The following is a 23,040-nucleotide window of genomic DNA, read 5'->3' as shown; positions in this document are numbered from 1 at the left end:
AATGGAAACACGTTCAAAGCGCAATTATACTTTGTTGAAATTTGAGAAATATCGCATTTATTTTGCAAAAAACTGCAATGGAAACACAGGTAATAAAGCTAGAATGTAGCAGGTGAACAGACTGCTTATACAGTTTTAACCACGATGATAAAGAAAGATTTTATGCCTGATCATAGCCAGACTAGCATTCAAAAATGTATAGCGCCAGTGATGTAGTTTACTTTTGAATAAGTTTAGGAATATAAGTTATATAATAATAAAAATAATAGTATTATTAATGTTTGTCACTAGCTGTGTTATTACAGTGATATTTCTCAATGTCGACAAAGTATAATTGCGCTTTGGAGCCTCGTAACTCCCGTGAAATCTCATCCCGCGACTTCGCTGCAGGAAGACTGACGCTCCCAACCTCCTTCTAAAACACTGTATTCCTTTGTTGTCTGCTGTCTAATGTGGCAGTCATCATTTTAAAGTATAATGATAAGAAATGTCTCAGTCTTTTCTTCAGTCTACACATAGCGCGTCATGTTTTCTCTGAGAGAAGTGGTCATGTGACCAGGTACCTCACGTCCTGTGAGGTACCTGAAGAGTTTTCCATTGTGCTTTTGTGATACATTTTGATATCGAAACGTCTGGAAAAACCTCCTTTTAAAAGCTTGAAAAGTGATATTTGAGGTTTTTTTTTTTTTTCTAAAAATTCAGTTGTTTCCATTACCAGTTTCTATCGCGCTATTTCCAAGAGCAATAGAAACGCAGTTACTGATAAATGGATGTAATTATCAATGACTCATGATATAAAGAAATGCCGGGAAAGGAAGGAAAAGAAAGATGAAGGGTCCAAAGAAGAAAGCATATTATCTCACAATCTAATATATGTGTTGGTGTGTGTGTGTGTGTGTGTGCCAGGCAGTGACAGTTAAGCGAGCGATGACATACGGGGTTGGCAGAGATATTTTGGTAACTGGGACAAGAGAGAGAGAGACAGAGACAGAGAGAGAGAGAAGCAAAAAAAGATGAAGAGATCGTTTAGAAGATCCCTCACACACCCTCTGTTGGCTTTCTTCACCCCCGCCCCCCCCTTTTCCTCCCCACAGGTGATTGACAGCGCCCCCACCTCCCCCACCGGAGGCTCTTTGATTGACAGGACTCCCCAGACTGAAGCTCTTATCCCCTGAAACAAACCTTGCTCTGCTCCTCCCTCTCTCCTCCTCATCCTCCTCATCCCTCCACCTCTCTGCTCTGGCTGCTTTGACAAGCCTCCCCCTCTCCTCTCCTCTCCTCTCACTCTCACTCTTTCTCTCCCTCTAATGCTGTCTTATCATCTTCACCTTCTCCTGCTATCGCCTCTCCATCCCTTCCTCTTTCACCGTCATCTCTTCTTCAAGCTGTGACCCCTCTTAACCTGGCAACACACACACACACACACACAGAGAGAGAGAGAGAAGGAACCCCTTAAACCACCCGGCTTATGTGGGCCCCTCCAGACTTTGAGGACACACACTGATACCCATACAAACTTACACACACAAATGCATGCACACGTACACACATACACACAGACAGCCTGAGCCTATTAAGCCAATTGTAGGAGCCTAAACAGGCAGAGAGCTGAGCAGTGATGTAGGTAACCCCTCAGGGCCACAGCCAAACTAAAACAGTGAAAGAAATGAGAAAGAGGGAGACGGAGGGAGGGAGGAGAGTAGACGGAGGGTAGGACTGGGTGTGTGTGAGGGACAGAAAAGAGAAGATATAGAAAAAGGTCTGAATCACATCAGCAGTGAGTATTTACTGGCTGGCGGTTAATGAAGTATAGTATGAAGGTAAGAGATGCAGTAACTAACTGAACATAAAGGCGCACACACACACACATATGCACTGCACACACACAGTAGATTGAAAGTGGATGTGGCTCTTTAGGAGTCAAGCAGGCGTATGATAGGATAACGTTGCATGTTGTTAACCCGATATTAACCCTGAGAGGTGGCAGCAGCAGCACACACGGTCACACACACACAGTCACACACTGGGATAGAACAAGGATTAAATGGGCCACACACACAGAGCAGTCGTGAGCTACTTGTCACAAAGCACGCATGGAAACGCACAGACGGATTGATATCCTCTTTGACACCATGCAATGAGCTGTCAATCAAATACAGGCTTTATTTGATCAAACCAGTGCAAACTGAGTCAGCGACACTGAACTTAAAAACCAGCAGTGGATGGAATAGTTCTGGAAACTTAGAGATCGATCCGTAGAAATAACTTCATCATTATGTGTACAGCTTTGGAAAAGAATGCTCAACTAAACACAGAGATAAACCAGCAACTTTGAATGGGCGACAGTGGCTCAGCGGTAGAGTGGGTCGTCCAAGGGGGGTTCGAATCCCGCTCTATCCAAGTCATTGTCATTGTGTCCTTGTGCAAGGCACTTATCCACATTGCCTCAAATGAATGGGTCTTAATTTTGGATGAATGTTGGTGGTGGTGGTCAGCCACGCTTCTGTCAGGGCAGCTGTGGCTACAATGTAGCTTACCACCACCATTATGACTGGTGTGAATGAATATGGTGTCTGCACGCGCTCCTATAAAAAAAGTCATTATTTTTCTAACTTTGAATGGAAAGGGTTCTCATCAGTCCTCAAACTATCTAAATAGTTGTGCTAATGTGCATGTATTGGTGTTGATGCCATAGTGATAAACTTGCCTTCCTCCAAAACAAGAACAGCTTATTTTCTAATTAATGGACATCAACAAAATATAATAAATAGTTGTTGTGTTATGCAGTACCTAACACTAATTATTGCTGTACATGCAACAAGTTCCCAGCTATTTAATTTTTTTATAATAATGTGAGAGTAAAATGCCTTACCTGCTTTAAAAAATCCCAGCATAGCTATAAACTGAATTAATTTAGAATAAACTTCCAACAATTGAAAATGAGTCCGATCTAAGAGGACTAGATGTTGATTCTATATCTTTCTTTCTTGCTTTTCTTAAAACATATAAAATTATTTATTGTTGTGTGTTACCACTGCATTTTTTTTTTGTAATTCACTTTTTGTTTGGAAAAGACATGGGTAGACACCTCATTGTCCTTTTACCACCTGAGACAAACATCCACATGCACATTTCTTTTTAAAATGTTGGCACACGAGTTAGAAACAATTAAAATCTGATCTCACTGTTTTTACATATTCTGTCCATTTGGACCAAAGCTTGTAATATTTGTTTTTTTGCACTCCCACATCCACTGGCTCAGGGGTTCTATGAACAAAGCGAAGAGGAGTGGCGATAAACAGCATCGCTGTCTTGTTCCTCTTTCCAATATGAACGAATTAGTTAGATTACCATTGATTTTAATCTTAGCTTGTGGTTTGTCATACCGAGCCGCCATTACTTCTATTATGTTTTGATGGAAACCAAATTTTGATAATACTTTAAATAAGAATGACCATCTCACAGGGTGAAACGCTTTCTCTGCATCCAGGCTTATTATGATGGTGTCTAGGTTTTGTTGTGTAACTTGTCTCATGATGTGTAGAGTCTTTCTAATGTTGTCTTTGTCTAACAAAGCCGGTCTGGTCCTTATGTATTAAATTTGGCACAATCAATTCCCGTCGTCTTGACAATATGGAGGCGAACAGTTCATAGTCTATATGTAAAACTGGGTGATAGCTAGACCATTGCATTTTTAACAGTTGTACCAAATGATTTGTATGCTTGTATGCTTGCTGGGGCCTATCTTGGCCAGGTCTTCTTCGAAAAAAGAGTTTGTTCCTGGTTAAATTGAGGTTAAACAAATAGATAAAAAATAAATAATCGCTGACTGCTACCTCTTCCATCACTCAGGAAGGGTGATTTATCCACCATATATCTATGCTAGCAGGATGAAGTGGCTACATAAACAATAATTGTGCTTGTTATTTCAATAACGTAAATAGTACTTTCGACTATTCTAACCCTAATAGAGAAGATTTAGTTCTTTGTGTCCCTTTTCTATAAACAGTGAATTTACTGAGCGCCAAACAGGACTTCACACACACATGTTTGGCTATGACAGCAGAGCTCCAGATGTTACACCAAGAGGCTGTGAAAGGCTTCAGAGTAGAGGGGAAGTAGGGTGGGGTGGGGGGGGGATATACAGGAAGTATCCCACGGTATCCACGGTAACCTTGACATTCCATCCTAACCAAATTCCTTTAAATGTTCCACAGTTTGCTCTATCACTGCTCTTCAACCGTGGAAAATAATCCAAACATCGAACATCTTGCTCCAAACACTCATAGCATGTGTGAGCAGCTCATACAAGTCCTCAATAATATGGTGAATGTCTGAGATGAGTCATTCGGCATAATGATACACTAATAGCCTGCCAGGGTTGGGGCCAATTACATTTTTCAGTTACAATTACATTTTCATGTTAAATTAAAATTCAATTACGATTGCAGTGACCAGCATTTTTCCCAATTACAATTCAATTATGATTATTTTCTATCCTTAGAAAGTCAATTACTATTACATACAAAAGTTAACCTTGCTCTTGTGTAAGATTTGTGTTAGTATATCTTATGATAACTGGTCCTAAATCAGCTGTAAAATACACTAAAAACAAATATCTATCATCTAATTTCTATACTATCTATTGGTTTCCTCGTTAGGTTTCCTAATCAATGAAAATATAGGTTTTAGTATTTTTGGTGTGGACGTCTGACCCATTTTATTGACAGTATACCCCTAGATTTCAATGTTTTTTAAATGGTAAAATGTGGGAAAGGTTGATATGAGACATATTTTAATCATCGTTAACTACATGGTTCCCCAGTTTTGCGTAATTGACAATTTTTATAATTTTTAATGTCTCTTACAATTACGATGTCAAATATCTAAACTCAATTACAATTTCATTATGATTATAACAGCAACAGATTTTTTTAATTACAATTGTAATTGAACCCAACCCTGTAGCCTGCACCATCACACACAGTCACACCCTTCATTGTCATCCCCATCATATGATGTTTAGATAATATGATGAACCTCGTGTCTTACATGCACACAGAGGCGTTTCTCTTCTGTGAAGTTCAGTGTCAAAGTTAGCATGAGCCGTTGTCTTTACGATGCTTCTCTAAAGATGAAAATGTGCGAGCTCGTCATTGGAGTAAAGGAGACGATATCCCTGAAAACAGGATCAACTAAAGTAGTCGAGCACCTGTTACCTTCTGAAGCGTTTGATGAGACACAAACAACAACATCTCGTCTACATGTTTAGATGCCTTCAGATGCCCAAGTGCTGCTAAATGATTTGTTGAATCCCTGAAAGCCAAGGGAAACAGAGGTGCTTGTCCAAATCTGAGGGTGTGCACTGTTTAATGGACTGTGTTCAGTGAGCTCACAGTGGTAGTTTCTGGGAATCACTCACACCCACAGGCTGCAGAAAGGAAGAGCAGCACACAGAGGGTTGAAACAACTGCCAGGAAGAAATCAGATTAAAAAGAGGTTGGATCTCATTTCAGGGTTTTTTTTTTTTTTTTTCTGGAGACTTTCTTCTTTACTCATGACCCATTTTTCTGCACTGCTGCTGCTGCTGCTGCAGGAGAGACACAGTAAAAAGGTGGGGTACGTGGCTTGAAGGGAGGGATAACTTCAGTCCTTAACTTCCACTGACAGATTCACACATGCAGGAGTAGCTAAGGAAGCTGTGAGCATGATATAAGACTGGTGGGTGTACCAGTAGTTGTCATTGTTGGATATTTTATATCCACTGTGAGTTCTACTGTCTGCTTTAAGAAAAACCAAACTCGAGTATTGCATGTCATCAAATCTCTTTCAGAAGTCACACCAAGTCACTTAAAGACATAAACATTTCTGCTCAGGCCTCAGGTCAACGCAGTCGTTCAATGAAACCTTTATGTGTGTGTGTGTGTGTGTGTGTGTAGCAGGGAGAGACAGAGAGCGAGGCAGTACCTGTCGATGATAACAGGGTCGGAGGGCGTCTCATTACGGTTTCCGCAGCTCTTCTTATCACAGCACCGACTACAAAAAGAGCAGAGATCACGGTTAGAGAGGAAGACACGAAACAACACGAGAGGAATGTCTGACACAAAGAGTTGCGCTGTGTGACTGCTCCTGCACATTAGCTGCTGACAATGTACTTAGGAGGAGAATTTTATTACCAGATCTATAGATCTTTGCAAAATGGGCCTTCATGAGTTTGACAGTCAAGCCAACTCTTGTGCGAAGGCGCGGTTAAAAATAGACTTATAAAGAGCAGGATCTGAAGGAAATACACTTCTCATACGGAGTTGGTTACATTTTCTCCTACAGTGTTGCTTTCCTCTTGGACTGCGCACACACGCATGCTAACAGCCACATCCATCAGCCACTGCCTTTAATGTGCACACTGAAAGCTGAGGCGAATAACACAGATTTCAACTTTATTAAGTGAGCGTTTTGTCCTCATAACTCGACGATTATTAATTGACAAGCTTTGATGACTCAAAGTTTGATCAAATATTACAAGAGCAACGCACAGTATCGCCAAAACTGCCATGCAGGTGGTCTCATGTCAACTAAATGTACTAAAACAGTAAGAGGGTCTGGTGCTTTGAAGCTCACTGATGAGAAGGACTTTGTGGGTATTTCCAGTGATAGACAAGCAATAATAAAGTAAAACCAAGTAATGATAAGAAGATTCACTACTAAGTAATAGTGTTATAATACTCGAGACTGGTCTTGGTCTTGTCTTGGTCTCAAACTGGCCAGACTCAAGATTTTCCATCAAGACCATTGCTAACCTGCTATTCTTCAACTCCTGATGATTTATATTGTAATTTAACTTAAAACATCAGCGGTGCAAGAACTTAGACATCAGTCCAACTTATTTCTAGTCAGAAACACTTCTAAACACGTAGTTTAGGCCTCATTCATCTGGCAAATGAACATCTTATTTTTAGATACCCTATCAGGGTGTACCCCCACCTAGTGCCCAATGAGAGCTAGAGATTAGCACCAGCAGACCTCCGCAACCCTGAAAGCGGGTCAGAAAATGGATGGATGGATTTTTAGATATTTAAAAATAATTCTGGAATTGTCAGTGGCTTTTAAGGTTTTATTTATTGCAAGAATTTAGTTTAACAAATTTGTCAAGATTTTAAATTTTTGATTGTTGTTTTTTGAAAAATTTGCCCACACTTTGTCTGTCAAATGTATTTCAAAGAAATCTAAAATGAATTTGTCCATGTTCTGCACCTGTTCAACCTTGTCATGGTTTTTAAAATAATTTGAATTGTCTTAACTTGACTTGGTCTTGCTCTTGATTCAGTCTTGACTCCCAAAATTCTTAGTCTTTTCTTGGTCTAGTGTGATCTTGAGTGGAACACTACAAGATAGCAAGTGGACTACTAAAGTGATTGTTTACACACTGAAGAATGATCTGATTTCAACACTAATTGTCCTGATGCCAAACAAGGCTGGACATGTTCAGGACTGTGCATAAAAGAATACAAACACATAAATGTATGCGTGCCCACCAAAAATTCACACACATGTATTACAAGTGTCTCAAAGAGGCTTCAGAGCACACATCAATTATGAATGAAGGTGTAAGCAGAGGGGAGGAGGATAAAGCCGGTGGGGAACGATGCCTGAGAGTGAAAGGGTGAGCGTGGGAGGGAAAACCACAGTAAGAGGGTGGGAGGAAGGGGAGACATCTCCGGTTTCTCACTGTCACAGATGGCAGAGAGAGAAGGAGACTGATACATTACACCTTACTCATTGTCTTCACGAGCTGCGCTCGTTCTGAACTGGGTCAGTGCATGGTAACTTTGGACGTGAGCAAAGCATCGGCGAGGGGTTAAAGAGGAAGAGACTGGGAGATAAGGGACGGGCAAGAGAAAAGAAAGAAGCAGGATGTGGGAAGCAAAAGCCTGGGAGAAGAGGAAGAGATTGGTGATGACATGAGCGGTGGAGGTGATGGGGCAGATGCTCACAAAGAGGAGGAGGAGGAGAGAAGATGAAGAGGAGGCTTCAGAGAAAGGAAGATGTTGTAAAGGGAGGAGTAGAGAGGAGGGAAACAAGGGGTGGGAGGAGGGCGATGCAGCAGCAGCAGCAGCACTTATTGCTCTGGATAAAGAAGATCTAATCACCCCCTCTTACAGCAAACACACACACACACACACACACACACACACACACACACACACACACACACACGGGTCGAGTAAAAAAAGCTAAAGGTTCCTTAAATTTCCAAAACAACCTGAATTATAAAGCTATTATATTATGCAACATGGTTATCATTAAAACTAATTTCTATAATTCTGTTAATTTACCTCTGTTTTGTCATATTTTGAAACAATTATCTTTAATGATTTATTTTCGTTGCCAGAAAAGGATGAGGATGAAGACATTAATGTGAGCCGTTTACAAGTTTGTGACAGGTTACAGAAACGACATCACTCATTAGTAAATGATTGATGGAATCATTTCATAAGCACGCATGTGTTAACACGATAATGGCAGCAATCATTAGCTAAGTAGCTCAAATCCAGATGTTTTTTCATTTCAAATTGCACCAGAGCCATGAAAAACCTAAACAGCATTTTCAGCCAGCATTAGAATAAAAGGGCGGTTGTTAAACAAGGCCAAACATTAGCAATGTTTGAGAAATCCCTTCAACTTTGTGGTATGTACAATACATATGGTAAGGAAATCTTTATCAAAAAGAAGTTTATTTTACACATGTTTAATATATATATGTATATAATAGTCTAAAGTGTCTTTATTATACGAACACAGCTGGAATCCACAGGAGCAGGGATAGACTATAGCAGTGCTCTCACTTATTTCAGGAGTCACTTAAAACCAAGTTTGATCTGATTTTTTAAGGAGAAATTTGCAGATCTTGATTGATGAATTAATTATCGAACTTGCATGCTATACATTTTTTTTCAAAAATTGTACTGCGATTTGTAGGAATTTGTGACTTTTTACAGAAAAAAAAGGTAACAACCAACTATGTCATTTGGCATGGCTACTATCATTGGTCTTTTAGATACAGTCATTAAGGCTAATGTTAGCTTAAAGACTCTATACAGAATCTCGTGAGACCTTTACCAAAGTACCCTTTAAATACATATTTTACTGTCTCATATCATCACAAATCCTAAAACGTGCTAGATGTTGTTTATAACTGGTGATGCCAAGAACTGAAATATATGTTCATTAAGGCACTGTTTTTCTTTTGGATATGAATAGTTTTTATTGGTTGAGCCGAGGGCTGGGCGATTGTGTCTAAAACAAAATCTCTGATTTATCACTGATATATTGTCAAAAGTGCAACTTTATTGCTGTGATTGTCCTCAAGAGTAAAAATTCATAAAACAATCCCAAAATAAAAAGTAAATGAGGCTCTGTCATTCAAGTATTTTAAGCTTTAACCCAGGTTTAAGCAAAAGTGCAACAGCAACTTCACAGTAGCTTCAGATTTCTGACTAAGAAATTAGATAACTACATATTTTATAACATTACAATTAAAAAAATTATAAACTCTTTCCTTAGCATCTCAGCATAGTGCGAATAAGACACTAAACATGCCTGTGGCACACATATAGCCTACTCAAAGGGGAAACACATGTAAACAAAGACACAATCACATCGCGCTACGGTAACCCACAAGGACGGAATGCAAAAAAGTCCGAAAAAACTGTGCTGGAAAAAATTAATTAAAAATTTTATTTATTTATATTTTTTTTTTTTTAACTCGAATTTTCTAAAAAATAATCGTTTTTATCTACAAATTCGATTCGATTAAATCCATTTTTTGCCCAGCCTTAGTTGAGCCAAAACATCATCGCACAAGGTAAATTATTCTCGTCTACAGCTTAGCTCAGCCAACATTTCAACATAAAGATATTTATCAGTTGTGACAAAGTCTTAAGATTGCCTCTTTATAAGAAAAATAATGTAGGATTTTGATTAGAACAGAACTCATTCATCTCTCCTTGGAAACATCTTCCACTAAAGCGTCAAAGCTCTGACCAGTTCTGCAGTGCAGGTCTACGTGGTGGCAGATTGGCTGGGAGCATATGGCTAATAGCAGGACCGTGACAATAAGCCACCCTGATTAATGGATGCCTGCAGCTCTTTGTGCACGTTTTGTGTTTTGCGTTGTCCGCTGAGCTCCTGCTGCAGAATCAGCATGTGAGAACATGAGGCACCAGCCGACGCTTTGACCTCAGTGGCAGTTGGACACAGCCGAGTGTTTACACTTGTGATGTACTTGGTGCTCTGTTGCTCCCCCAGAGGAAATACATTAAAAATGCAAAACAGACATTTTGACTACACAAGGGTCATGGGTACATGATTTACTGTCTCCGTGTTACAGTTTGGTGAAGAATTCATAGGAAATTACATCAAAGCATAATTTCACCCATAAACCTCTGCAGCTGACTGGCCTGATTCTTAGTGAGTTAGCAAATAAAATATTTGTATGCCTGATTCCCCCATATCCCCCCCCCCCATGCTAAAGTCCTAATTTGTATTGTTACACTTAAAGTTGCTCAGTGACAAGGTCAGGAAATAGGAACAACTTAATTAATGTGCTACATTTGATTTCTGTTCTCAGTAGTGTGTCTATATATAAATATATATGTTTATTATTGTGTGTGTGTGTGTGTGTGTGTGTGTGTGTGTGTGTGTGTGTGTGTGTGTGTGTGTGTGTGTGTGTGTGTGTGTGTGTGTGTGTGTGTGTGTGTGTGTGTGTGTGTGTGTGTGTGTGTGTGTGTGTGTGTGTGTGTGTGTAAGTGAATCCATGCCTATATTTCATCGTCAGTTTGTAGAGAAAGGCTCATTTGTTTGCCCTGAAACAACAGAAGGGTTCAGATTGACTAATGAGTTTCTATGTGTCCTAATTAACCGGGAATCCTTTGCTCCCTCAAACACACACACACACACACACACACACACACACACACACACACACACACACACACACACACACACCACACATGTTCCCGCAAACACATATTCCTCTGTATGTGATAGGTTGGTAGAGCGGCTCTATGAATAGAATTCATTTTTCCCAATCTACTTCCAAAGGAATGCATCTTTAGATTTTAATTAAAGCAACAGCACTGATAGCCAAAACTCATCTTCTTCTACAAACATGGCCTCGTGTGTGTGTGTGTGTGTGTGTGTGTGTGTGTGTGTGTTGTTCACGAGTAAGGAAGGGAGGACAACTTAAGATATGGAAATATAAGGTGTGAAGGTGATTGATGAGAACGCTCTGTGTGGTTAAAATACAAACAATACAATAAATAAATAGAAAAAAATTTGGATTAGGTTCTTACCTGCACATGATCTCATGTGTCAGCAGCACTCTGCACATCTCTGGGTTCTTATCTTGGCCTTCATAAACAATCGCCTGAAAACAGATACAGGACAAATAAATCAACTTGAAAGTCCTTTTAATTCATCACTTAAAATCCCTAAAGTTAAAGAGGATAATGATGATAAGGTAGGTGGACTCACTACATCGAGGGGAAAAATGATCCGATTTAAAATATTGAAATTAAAAAAACCAACAAACATGGCAAACAGTGAGATAATGTGATGTATTTTTATATATTGTAGCTGTATTCTTTTTTTTTTTTTCTTCTTCTTCAGTCAGTGCGTGACGGTGACACTGTTGAGATAACATGTACGTTAGTTCACACTTCACCTCAAAGAACTCATAGCTCAGCAGCAACACTTCAGATTTCACCCACTGTGTGTGTGTGTGTGTGTGTGTGTGTGTGTGTGTGTGTGTGTGTGTGTGTGTGTGCGTGTGCGTGTGCGTGTGCGTGTGCGTGTGCGTGTGCGTGTGCGTGTGCGTGTGCGTGTGCGTGTGCGTGTGCGTGTGCGTGTGCGTGTGCGTGTGCGTGAGAGGGCCATCTCTCACCACCACTCAGGTAAACCTACATGTGAGCGTATAAGTAATTAAGACGTTTCACAAAATAATGAGCATGTGAAACTTTAATACTGATATATATATATATATCACGTTAACTACACCATAATACTGAGATCAGAATAAAGAAAAGCCATGAGTCACTCAACAACAATAAACCCTCCACCCACCAATAGACACACTCTATCTGACTTTCTTCTGTTGTAGTTTGTTTGATGTGTGAGGAGTCTAACCCAGTGACAGGCTCAGTTTCCCCTGTAAGCAGGAAGCAGCTTTTTCTGTTCTTTCATCGAACTTAACTTAACTTCAGTTCGAGTTTCCTTGATCAAAGTGTGACATCTCTAAACAACGAGGGATGACGTCATGTAGACTAGGAAATTGAACAACAGCTGCGTGCCACATCAATCATTAATCCATGTTATTGGAATCAAAATCAGTAAATCAGAATAAGAGTTAGAATCCGAATTAGAAAACAGAAATGGAAAAAATTCTGAAACAAAATCTGAGAATTTTAGTCACATTCAAATCAAAGTCCCGTAAGAACCAGAGCCTCAACCTGAATCCAAACGTGAACAGGGATTAGATCGTCATGAAATAGTTTAGTTTAACCCTCAACCGTGTTGTTGCAATTCATTTCATTTTGAAATAATATTATGTCAGTTGAAGTCCTGATCAGTGTAACGACTCCTTTGCAAGATGGTATAAACTTAACTGATCATTTTAAACAATATTTTAATATAAAACCAATGTAAACCTTTTGTACAAGGAAACAAAAGGAAGACATCGCAACAACATAATGGTTATAAAACACTACTGTAAATTAGTTTATGCTGATGAACCAAATATGAACAAGATAAAAGGTAAACACAAAGAATATTTAGAAATTATTAAAAACTTAGCCCGCCTTTACAGTTTGACATTTTCAAATATATTTGTGTGTGCGTGTGTGTGTTCCTCAAATATATCTGCGAATCAGGATCAGACTGACCTGAGAGTTTCAACATGGCTGCTGCTTGGTTCAAGGCTGTGCAACGTCGGATTTGTTTGGACACTCCACCCCCACGCCCCACCTCCTGAGTCGACGGACTAAGTGCTGATGTCATCAGTCCTACTTCTACAGCGATGTCATCAGTTAGAACATTAGAACATTGAAACATTGGTCCTCTCTATAGTGATGATGTCACCAGTCCCTCCTCTACAGTGATGATGTCATCAGTTAGAACATTAGAACATTGGAACATTGGTCCTCTCTATAGTGATGATGTCACCAGTCCCTCCTCTACAGTGATGATGTCACTAGTCCTACCTCTACAGTGATGTCACTAGTCCTACCTCTACAGTGATGATGTCACTAGTCCTACCTCTACAGTGATGATGTCACTAGTCCTACCTCTACAGTGATGATGTCACTAGTCCTACCTCTACAGTGATGATGTCACTAGTCCTACCTCTACAGTGATGATGTCACTAGTCCTACCTCTACAGTGATGATGTCCCACCTTCAAACACAACCTCATTTGGCCATCCATAAAAAAGCTACCTACCCTCCCACTTTTCTATAGCAACACATAGGCGACTTCCTACGGACACTGCACTAGTATAGTCAAATATAATAAAAGGCCATTCACAATCTGATTAAGCAAGAAAAATGCATCTCAATTTAAATGTCAAAATATTTCAATTAAAATAATTTAAAGTCACTATCATAGGTAAATAATGAATCAGTTAGTGTCTAAATCTGAATTACGGTTTCCTTAATATCTGAGAAGCCTTCAGTTACAGGTTTTGATGCACAAAACAAAAACAAAAACTAGACCAGTAAGCAAATAATTATCAAAAGCAGCTGCATACAGTATGTCAGGTTGGGGGCTTTTACTTGAGTTATGGCAAAGACAAAGTTAATTGGAGATTTGTTACAGATACTGTTTTGTATGTTAACGCATGTTCTACTGTATGTACACTACATTCATTGGGCAGTTAGCATGTTGTTGCCTGGATGGAGGTCACGATCAGGTATAAGTGGTGTGTTTCACTTGGTCACTTCAGTCCTTCTGCTGCTGGACTGATCTTTGCTTTATTATCACATGCAAACAGGATAACCTGGGTATCCTCATGTTGTCTGAAAAACATTGTCGTGTATGTGTATTACCCCACCCTTAACCAAACAAAATACACATTTTTTTCTTCATATCCATGGTTTTTCTACTTCTAATAAATACTTGTCATCAGGTCGGACTGATTTAGATGTCACTGACGACTCTGCCATCAAAACATGCAATTACTTTAAACAAAGTGATGACTGCAGATGAGGATTTGTGAGGCAACAGATGGTCACATGAAGGGAAGGGGGGGTGGGGTTTGAAGAAATATCGTACAATTCAATGGTCAAGACCAGATGAAACCCCTTTTCAGTGGCTCCAGGGAAAGGGCGCATGGGGCCCCAACTTGTGCAAACACTGAAGACCAGGCTCCGAATTTAAAGAAATTACAGCACTAAATGTCCGTCAGAAAGTAGCTGGGAGCTTTCCAGCATTATTAGAGGGTAGTGGCTTTGTCTGTACAATCTGAAGGCCCCCTTTTTGTAGCCTGAAGCATTTTTATACTAATAGTTGGCTCTAAGATAGCCTACCCCCTCTTTTTGGGAATTGAGTCTCTGTGCGATTAAGGGCCTGGTGCTCTTGTCACTTAACTTTCCAAGCATGTACATGTACATGTATCCCTTCTGAAACTTATACAGTTGGAGCCTCAAAGGTTCCTGGTGTTCCACTCCTCCAGATATGACTATACCGGTTCAGCAGAAGCACGATGGGTAACATGACACAAAACTAATAAGAGCTTCATGCAAAATCAACCGCAGGCAGTGTAAGCTAATGCTAAGCTAACATTTCAATAAGGGCTGCAGTTTCACCGCAGATACTTGAGGACAATCTCCACATTTGGCTCCATGTGAAGAAAAAATCATTAATCCTGAAAACAGGCCGAGCATTTTATCCAGACTGAAAACAGCTTAAACATCAGCCTTGGACAACGCAAGGACACCTCTGTTATTGCTCCGCTGAGGCAGATCCAAGAATCGAAGACACTGGAAACTGTTTTTATAACGTCTTGCCATCAAAGTTAAAGCAGCGATATTCCCCCTAATTCCAGTTAAATGAAATCACATCTGAGCGTGGGAAACGTAGAAAATGACAGTCCAAATTTGAAGAGGAAATGGAGTGCATGAGCCACAATTCTGTCTGTGATTAGTTTTACTCATGGTTTTCTGGGAACCGAGTGGGCCAGGAAACTTCCCGTGAACTTATTTCCTGCTCCAGAAAAGCATGCATCACTGTCAATGCTCTGCAGCCATCCTCATCTTCTCACTTCTTCTCTTCTCTGCGTTCAACCACACCCACCCACACACGTAAAAACCTTCAAACTTCAGGCTAGGTGAATACATTTATCTTTATTAGCAAAGAACAGAACAGAAAAAACCTGGATTTTCCTCCAAAAAATCATAAATCAGCTTATCATCGTGTGCACATCATTTCTTGCCAAACCAGCAGATGTCAGAGAAATCTGTAACTTGTGAAAAGTTTGCGAGAGTTTCTGCTGACATCTGTCCACGATATTGGTTTTGCAAGAAACTTTTCTTTCTCTGTAACTTAAACCGTCATTCATTCAAATTACAGTCCTCCTGATGGAGGTAAGCTACATCAATGGCTCCTAAACACCACCATCTGCCATCTCCTCTTAAAAATGACAAGGGACACGTTCACCACGGGAAGACGGACGCAGGTAAAATGCTATGATTTCTTTGCCCAGAAAGTCTGCTTCGTATGAGTGGGTGTGAGCATGCAAACAAAATCTAGAGTGGATTAAAGGTGCAGTCCGCAACTCTCAGATCCCTCTCTCCCCGCTGCTCTCTTGCCTTTCCTCCAAACTTTGCAAAGTCCCTCCCTCAGAGGAGCTAACAAGCTAACGTTAGTCCGAGAGCAACATCACAGTAATATAACATGCTCTGATAAAAGCAGCACTTCTCTCTCTCAATGTGCACACAACTGAGCACCAGCAGCAACAACACAGTCACTTGAGGCTGCTGCGCGCACACAAACAACACATGCACCACAGAGTTCTAGTGTAACAATTACGAATCAAACATAATGTAAATCAAGCAGCAGTAATCACCTTTCTAGCAGAAAAGTCACCAATTCCATCTTCTACTCCTCCAGACCATACACTGTAAAAAAGACTGCGCTCTAGTTCTGGGAAAGGGGCGGGGACTGTGAGCAACGGCTGTCAGACAGTCCATCAAACACAATCCTGGCTCTGATCGGTTCTTTTTGCTCGGTCGAAATGCATTCTGGCAATCTGCCAAAGGCTGCAGGAGCAGCAGGGGGGGCTCAATGAGTCTGTTTTATTCACACAAACTACAAGTTTCATGTAAGGCTGACCTTACATAGTGACAGCTTTAGCATATATGACAAAAAGTCACTTTTATTAGAGTTGCAGACTGCGCCTTTAAAAAAGCAAATTTTTCTTCAATTGTTTCAACTGGTCCTTACAATGTTGAATGCAGTGAAAGAGCATGTAGAAAACGTAGAATTTCAACCCGCTTTGACCAACAGATGAGACGCGCTGCTTCTTCTCGTAATGGTTTTCCACCCAGAGTGTAGAAAACCATTACGGCACCAATGGCCAAACAAGCCACATTCAAAAAGCGTGCTGTGAACGTGAACCGAGCCAAATCAAGGTGATAAAGTTATCAGCTGATCTACGCATTCAACCCAAGTCCTGAACTATCCAAGTGTGAAAGGAGCCTCATTCTACGCTACCACCAATGGATCCATCAATAACCCATCCTTATTTGTTTCGTCCACCATTGCCTATACGTGTATTTATTAATTCTGTTTGGTTCTATTAGATTTTCTGTAACATAGGGACAGAAAGACATGACAAAGTTGACAAGTTTATCATACCATGAACTCCTGGCCGACACTTTGTTAGTCTGCTTTAGTTAACCTACTAAACTTTAGTTAAACTATTTAACCAACAATACAACAACCTTCAATTATAAAGCCAGCAAAGTGAAATCCAGACATGTCAGGTTTCTGCAATTTTACATAATAGAGGAAGTCAGCGGGTCTTTTCTCATTCTGCTGATCCACTAAAAATGATACCATGTTTCTTTCCCAGATTTCCTTTTTCTGGGCCAAGTGTTCCCTCATCATGCTTTGTTTGAGGTGTATGTATTCGCCAGGCAAATAAGAACTTCATTATGAGATCAGTTTTTGGATAATAACAGACAATCTTTCTGCTAACCATCGGGTTGTTCTGTCCAAACTCCAGAAGCATCCGAATCCTCAAATAAATATTTTCAGTTTTTTGGAAAAATCACTTGACTGATCTAGAAAACAGTCTCTGTGGCCTATCTTTTACCACCCTGGTTCATGTTTGTGTCAGCTTCTTCATTACTGTCACCACCATCGCTCTGCTCCTCTCTTTCATCTGCTTCTCTCCCCTCCCTGCCTCCTCATTCTTTTTCACACACCATCTTTTTGCTGCTGCTCTTTACACCTTTGAAGTAGTGTGACATGCGCGGCATGTAAACAAGAATCCGCTAAGCTGGGAAACACACTTCCTCCTGCGTTAATGTCAGGTCGACTAGTAAAGTGATCCAACGGCTGCAGTTACAGACTCTTTATTCTCAGGGGCAGAGTCTGGATCAGTGTGCGACATGCTTTGTTGCTGTCCTCTCTCATTTAGCACAACCAGCTCTTGGTCTTCAGCACACACCAAACAGGTAAACAGACAGAAATAGAACAAAAACAGAAGGAGGAGCAGGGTTTAAGTGGTAGAATTTGCTGTCCTGGTAGTTAAAACTGTGTAAAAGCTGTGAAATAAGTGCAGTAAAAGATAAGCGCATGCAAACACTTGCACTGATGTTGACACGTGACAACACTAATCAAACACTAAAGCCAAACATAGACATTGTACATATCTTTAAAAGAAAAATGGTCCAGGTTCTTTGTAGATCCGACATTAACAACCTTTTTTTGTGCGTGTGCAGGGAAAAAAGATTAATTGCGATTCTATTATTGATGATTATGAATCAGTTCTTAAATTTCAGATAAAGATCAAACTCATTTGAGAGAGATTACAGAGGAACAATTGCATATGATCTCACCTATTATCCAGATTACAATCATAATAGATACAATTGAAACTGTGCCACTGTGCTCCCGCTAAGGAGAGACTTAACCTAACTGGCCTGTCACTGGTTTTGCTGGTGCAAGTGTGTGTACAACCTAGACAATTTGTTGCATGGCCCACACATAGAGACACTTAAATTCACATGCACTCCTATGGATGTCAAGAGGAAACCCATATGAGCACAGGGAGGGAGGGAAGAAAGACTCCACACATAAAGCTGCAACTAGATTTCAAATGCAAAAACAAAGTATAATTACTGTGAGAAAAACAGTTGTAACCATCACATGCTATGTCCACAAGTGGACTTTTTTTATATTGCAAACAAAATATTATGGCATAACCCTTACAAAGATGCCAGAAAACTGTTTTGATTTGCCCCGCTACACACACACACACACACACACACACACTCACTAACACTCACACACACACAGGAGGTCCATTTTTGTCATATGCTGCCAACAACATGGCATTAATCAAACCAGGAGACTAGAAAAAAGGTGTTTTTCTCTATGTGCTGATGCAGGCAGGTGTGAGCTGCACCTGTGTGTGCTTCACGCAGTATGAAGTGTGCATATGTAAGTGTGTGCAGAAGAGTGTGGATGAGCAAATTGGAAAGATGAGCAGGTTTTCTGTGCGTACGGAAGCATATTCTGCTGGCAAAGCAGCACAGAGTGGAAGGATGTTGGCTCAGTGTGTGTGTGCGTGTGTGTGTGTGTGTGGTGTGTGTAGTAACTCGTCACCTCAACAAGCTGAAGCTAAACAGTCTTATTGAGATGAGATACTGTACAGTGTGGTCTCTGAAGCCTGCCAGATTCCCACATGTACAGCATGTGCAGCAGAAGTGTAAGAATGTCTCAGTCTGGAGTCATATTAACCCATTTATGACACTTTATGCCATGCAGCACACTCTTTCCTTCTCACACAATCTCTCAGGTTCATCAGCGACACAACTAAATACTCATTTTACTGTGCTGTTGTCTGCATCTTTTTCCTAACTCTTACTGTTGCTTTTTCTTGTCTAAAAGTGCATATAACCCAAAATAAAATCATTAACAGGGAAATTGGACCCGATCAGAGAGGATCCTACTCAGCAAACCAAATCCCAGAGGTGCCTTTAAATGGTTCCACATCCAACTGAGCAGCAGCAATCATCTGTTCCTCAGCACCCGCTCCTTGCTCTAATCACAGCAAGAGAAGTGCAGGCAAAATGTGCCTCAAGACATTGTGTGTGTGCGTGTGTGTGTGTGTGTGTGTGGGCCCCCACCCATACATTGACTCACATTTAAACACTCATCTCTGTGTGAGCTGCTCATTGTCACAGAGGTAACAGGAGAGGAGACTGTGTGTGTGTGTGTGTGTGTGTGTGTGTGTGTGTGTGTGTGTGTGTGTGTGTGTGTGTGTGTGTGTGTGTGTGTGTGTGTGTGTGTGTGTGTGTGTGTGTGTGTGTGCGTGTGTGCGTGTGTGTATGCGCACTTACCTGTTTAGTCATGGAGTCAATGAGTCGAACATAAAAGTCCTGCTCTGTTCTGATACCTGTTGGGAACCAAAGGAGAGGAGCAAACCATGCATGAGTTATGACATGGCATCAATATATTTGAAATAGGATAATAAATAAAAATCTAAATTAGGGGGGAAATATTGTAATTATTCCTGACATGCAAAACAACCTGCTCAACAAGTTGAACATGTTGCAAAATTAATTCAATGCAAGTAATCAAAAATAGAATTGAAAACAAACTCTTGCATTTAAAAATGATCTAAAAACTGCATCAAAAAGCAATGTTTTTTATTATATACTTCAATAATTCAGTATTTCATTAGTATTGTTTTTTTTTAAAATAATAATATTTTCAAATATATATTTATTATAATGAAAGAGTTATTGGTTGTATATTTAAAAAAAATAATAAGAAAAAAAAACTACTTTTATTCTACTCTACAATGTTAAATCTGATACTTCTCACCTTTTGTGTTGCAAACAAACTCAATGACACAGTTTTGCTTATTTTCCCCTCCCCTCTCTGTTTCTTAAACTCATTACAATCATTCAAATCATGGGAAATGATTTGCATATCAAATTATTAATCTGGGATCAATATATTGTATTGGGAGTTTCTGTTAAACATGTGTTATATCAGCCCTATATTAAAAAATATAGGCAAGAACACATAAAGAGCCAAACTTCACGTTTTACATCAGGGATGAAATATTCCTGCTTCTGCCAAGCTTCTTAATTCAAACTGTCAACATCCCAAATATTAAAAAAAACGTGCTTACTAAAAATGAACGATATCTGACTATAATATTAAATAAATAAATACATTAAAAAATAATAACAATAGGCCTAAGTTTGGCAGCCTGTTGGTAGTTAGATTTCAAAGATGCATTCATATTATATTCATTTATTAATCTATAAACATATTCAGTAACTTACCGTTACTGTACAGGAGCTGCAATCGGTAATGAATCCCGTTGTTGGTCTTTTCACCGCTCGTTTCCTTTACACACGCGCACGCACAACGCACGCACACACACAGAGAGACACACACACACACACACACACACACACACACACACACACACACACACACAATTTACCATGAAAAATAGCTATATTAAAAAAAACAAAACGTCCCTTTTAATTGTCGGTGTATAATGTCGCTGTTATTGTGTGTTAATTAATATGTAATTACTGGTTTGCTTTGCAGAGCCAATAATAGATGAACAGCCTCCTTTAATTTAATGTAACAGGCCTATAGAGCGTGTTTTTATTGTTGGAGGATCAGGTGTAGGTCTGAAGTTTATATGGGTTTATTAAAGCTTTATTAAAACAATCCAAATATACAAAGCGATTTAGTGACATGTCAAAAGACAAAGGGATGGAAAGCCTTTCATTTCCCCCACAATAATAATAATAATAATAATAATAATAATAATAATAATAATAATAATAATAATAATGACATTTTGAATTACAATAAATAAGGAATTGCGTTATGTGTTATTTTCCAGAATAATTATGAGTGTTATTTCCTTTAATCTTTACCGACCTTTTCTTTTTCGATGAAGTCAACGAAGTTGGTCCTCTCGATCTCCACCGGCTGGCCCTGCCGGTCGTACAGGGCCAACACGAAGTGGAAGAAGTTGGACTTCCGCAGGTTGGAGGGCGGCTGCTTCTCAAAGTGAGCCCGGGCCAGGCCCACTCCACTGCGGACACACGGGCGGGAACAGGTCGGTGTCAGAGCAAGTGGAGTTAGACTGTCATATGTTTTTAATCCTATTATATATATAATATATGTGTGTATGTGGAATCATCCACACACTGTGTAGGCCTATCAAATTCATTAATTTTATTTTTTTTATTAATAATAATATGCCAAACTTTACCGTTTTATCAAAGAAAATAGAAACTTACACGTCCTGCCTTTGAAGTTTCCCGCCAGCATTATTTCGTTAAAACGAAATCGTGATAAACTAATAAATAAACCAATGAACATTTGAAACAAATGTGTTTTATTCCGCAACATTAATAAATAAATGCATACTTAGTTGAGTTAGTGCGCATCATCCATTTGACACGGGAATTATAAACGTGTCCCCCAAAGACCACGTTGCCCTTAGTTGATGAGAAACTCTTTTACATATTGGAAATAATTCCCAAACCTTCCAAACAACAGTTAGATCCACTGTCTGACTTACAAGGAGTCTCTTTTTGTGCACCTTTGGGTGACAGACTGACTGACTATACTGAGGCTCACCTTTGGGCGGCTGTGTTGGCGTCCAGCACGCCGCCCCCCTGCATCCAGCTCCGGACGTTCATGCCTCCCAGCGGCTCCTCTTTCAGGCTGCTGCCGCTCCGCTGGATGCTCTCCTGGATCCCAAACATGAACCGCGGTCCTCGGCTCGATACACGCCCGCAGTGGTGTCCCCGCGCGCAGCCGCGTGCACTTGTTCTCCTCCCGGTGAAGGAAAGTGTGGCTGCGCTCTTTGCGTTTCGCTGGAAATCACGCAGCGGTGGTTTATTCCTCCGATTCTTGTGTTGAGAATGGAGTGAGTGTTAAAACATTCCGGAATAAAGAAAAAAAAAAAGAAGATCCACGATGTCAAAAGACTGTCAGGATGTGGACTGTCCCAGTCTGGAGAGATGTTTAAAGTCAACCCGTTGCGCGCCTGCAGAGATCCACAGTTTACGGAGTCAGAGAAGATTTTTAAAAATAAAAAAACAAAAAACAAAGATCAAGAAGTTTTCATCATTTGTGACACTGGGCCTTTTTCCCTCTGTGCGCTCGAGGCTCTTTTACGTCTCGGTTTTAAGGTCCGGGACAGTTTTTGGGTGCGTGTGTGATGATGTCTTTTACGCACAGCTCCCTCTCTCCTCTCTCCTCCGAGGAAGTCGCTTTGTGACTCTTCCCAAAGGACGAGATGAGAACCACACATGGGCTTCTCCCACCCCGAGGGGGGGAGGGGGGGTGCAGAGAGAGAGAGAGAGAGCGAGAGACGAACAAAGAGCAGACCAGGGGCTGTAATCAGTTGCTCTCTCTATTTTTCTTCAGTTTTAACCTAAAAAAAAAATAGTATAATTTTATCAAACATTTATAACAGAAATATGATAATAAATATGACTTTATGGCTGGAATTAAACTATTTACTATAATGAAATGGTTCTTTAGGGAAACCTGGGGTCTGTGCAACTTTTTTTTGCGGTGAAGAGCATCCAATACAATATATACAGTCCAAAAGCAATTAGGATACATTTTTTATTTCGTTCTGCTGTGGTTCTAAGCATGCGGTGAGTGGCCCTTTTTTAGTTCAGTAAGTGTGGCTAATGGGGCCCAAGCGGGAAAGATTTTTTTTTAATTCTCTTTTGGCAGTATCAGTTAGGGGCAGGCATGGAC

General features: G+C 40.1%; 1 protein-coding gene across 2 annotated transcripts in view; it reads right to left on the bottom strand.

The window, feature by feature from the left end:
• The window catches only part of LOC114475810 (transcription factor COE1-A-like), a 100,531-nt gene extending 78,321 nt beyond the window's left edge, over positions 1–22,210 (bottom strand). For both annotated transcript variants that reach the window (XM_028466926.1, XM_028466927.1), the window contains exons 1-6: positions 21,904–22,210; positions 21,196–21,352; positions 20,580–20,643; positions 19,623–19,678; positions 11,352–11,425; positions 5,968–6,036 (exon numbers count right to left, since the gene is read on the bottom strand). In XM_028466926.1, the coding sequence (XP_028322727.1) occupies positions 5,968–6,036; positions 11,352–11,425; positions 19,623–19,678; positions 20,580–20,643; positions 21,196–21,352; positions 21,904–22,031 (548 nt within the window). In that variant the 5' untranslated portion in view covers positions 22,032–22,210. The remainder of the gene's footprint in view (positions 1–5,967; positions 6,037–11,351; positions 11,426–19,622; positions 19,679–20,579; positions 20,644–21,195; positions 21,353–21,903) is intronic.
• Positions 22,211–23,040: the final 830 nt, after the last annotated feature.

The sequence above is a fragment of the Gouania willdenowi genome, chromosome 14 (genome assembly GCF_900634775.1).
Source record: "Gouania willdenowi chromosome 14, fGouWil2.1, whole genome shotgun sequence".
NCBI classification, from domain to species: domain Eukaryota; kingdom Metazoa; phylum Chordata; class Actinopteri; order Blenniiformes; family Gobiesocidae; genus Gouania; species Gouania willdenowi.
This window is presented reverse-complemented; position numbering and strand designations above follow the sequence as displayed.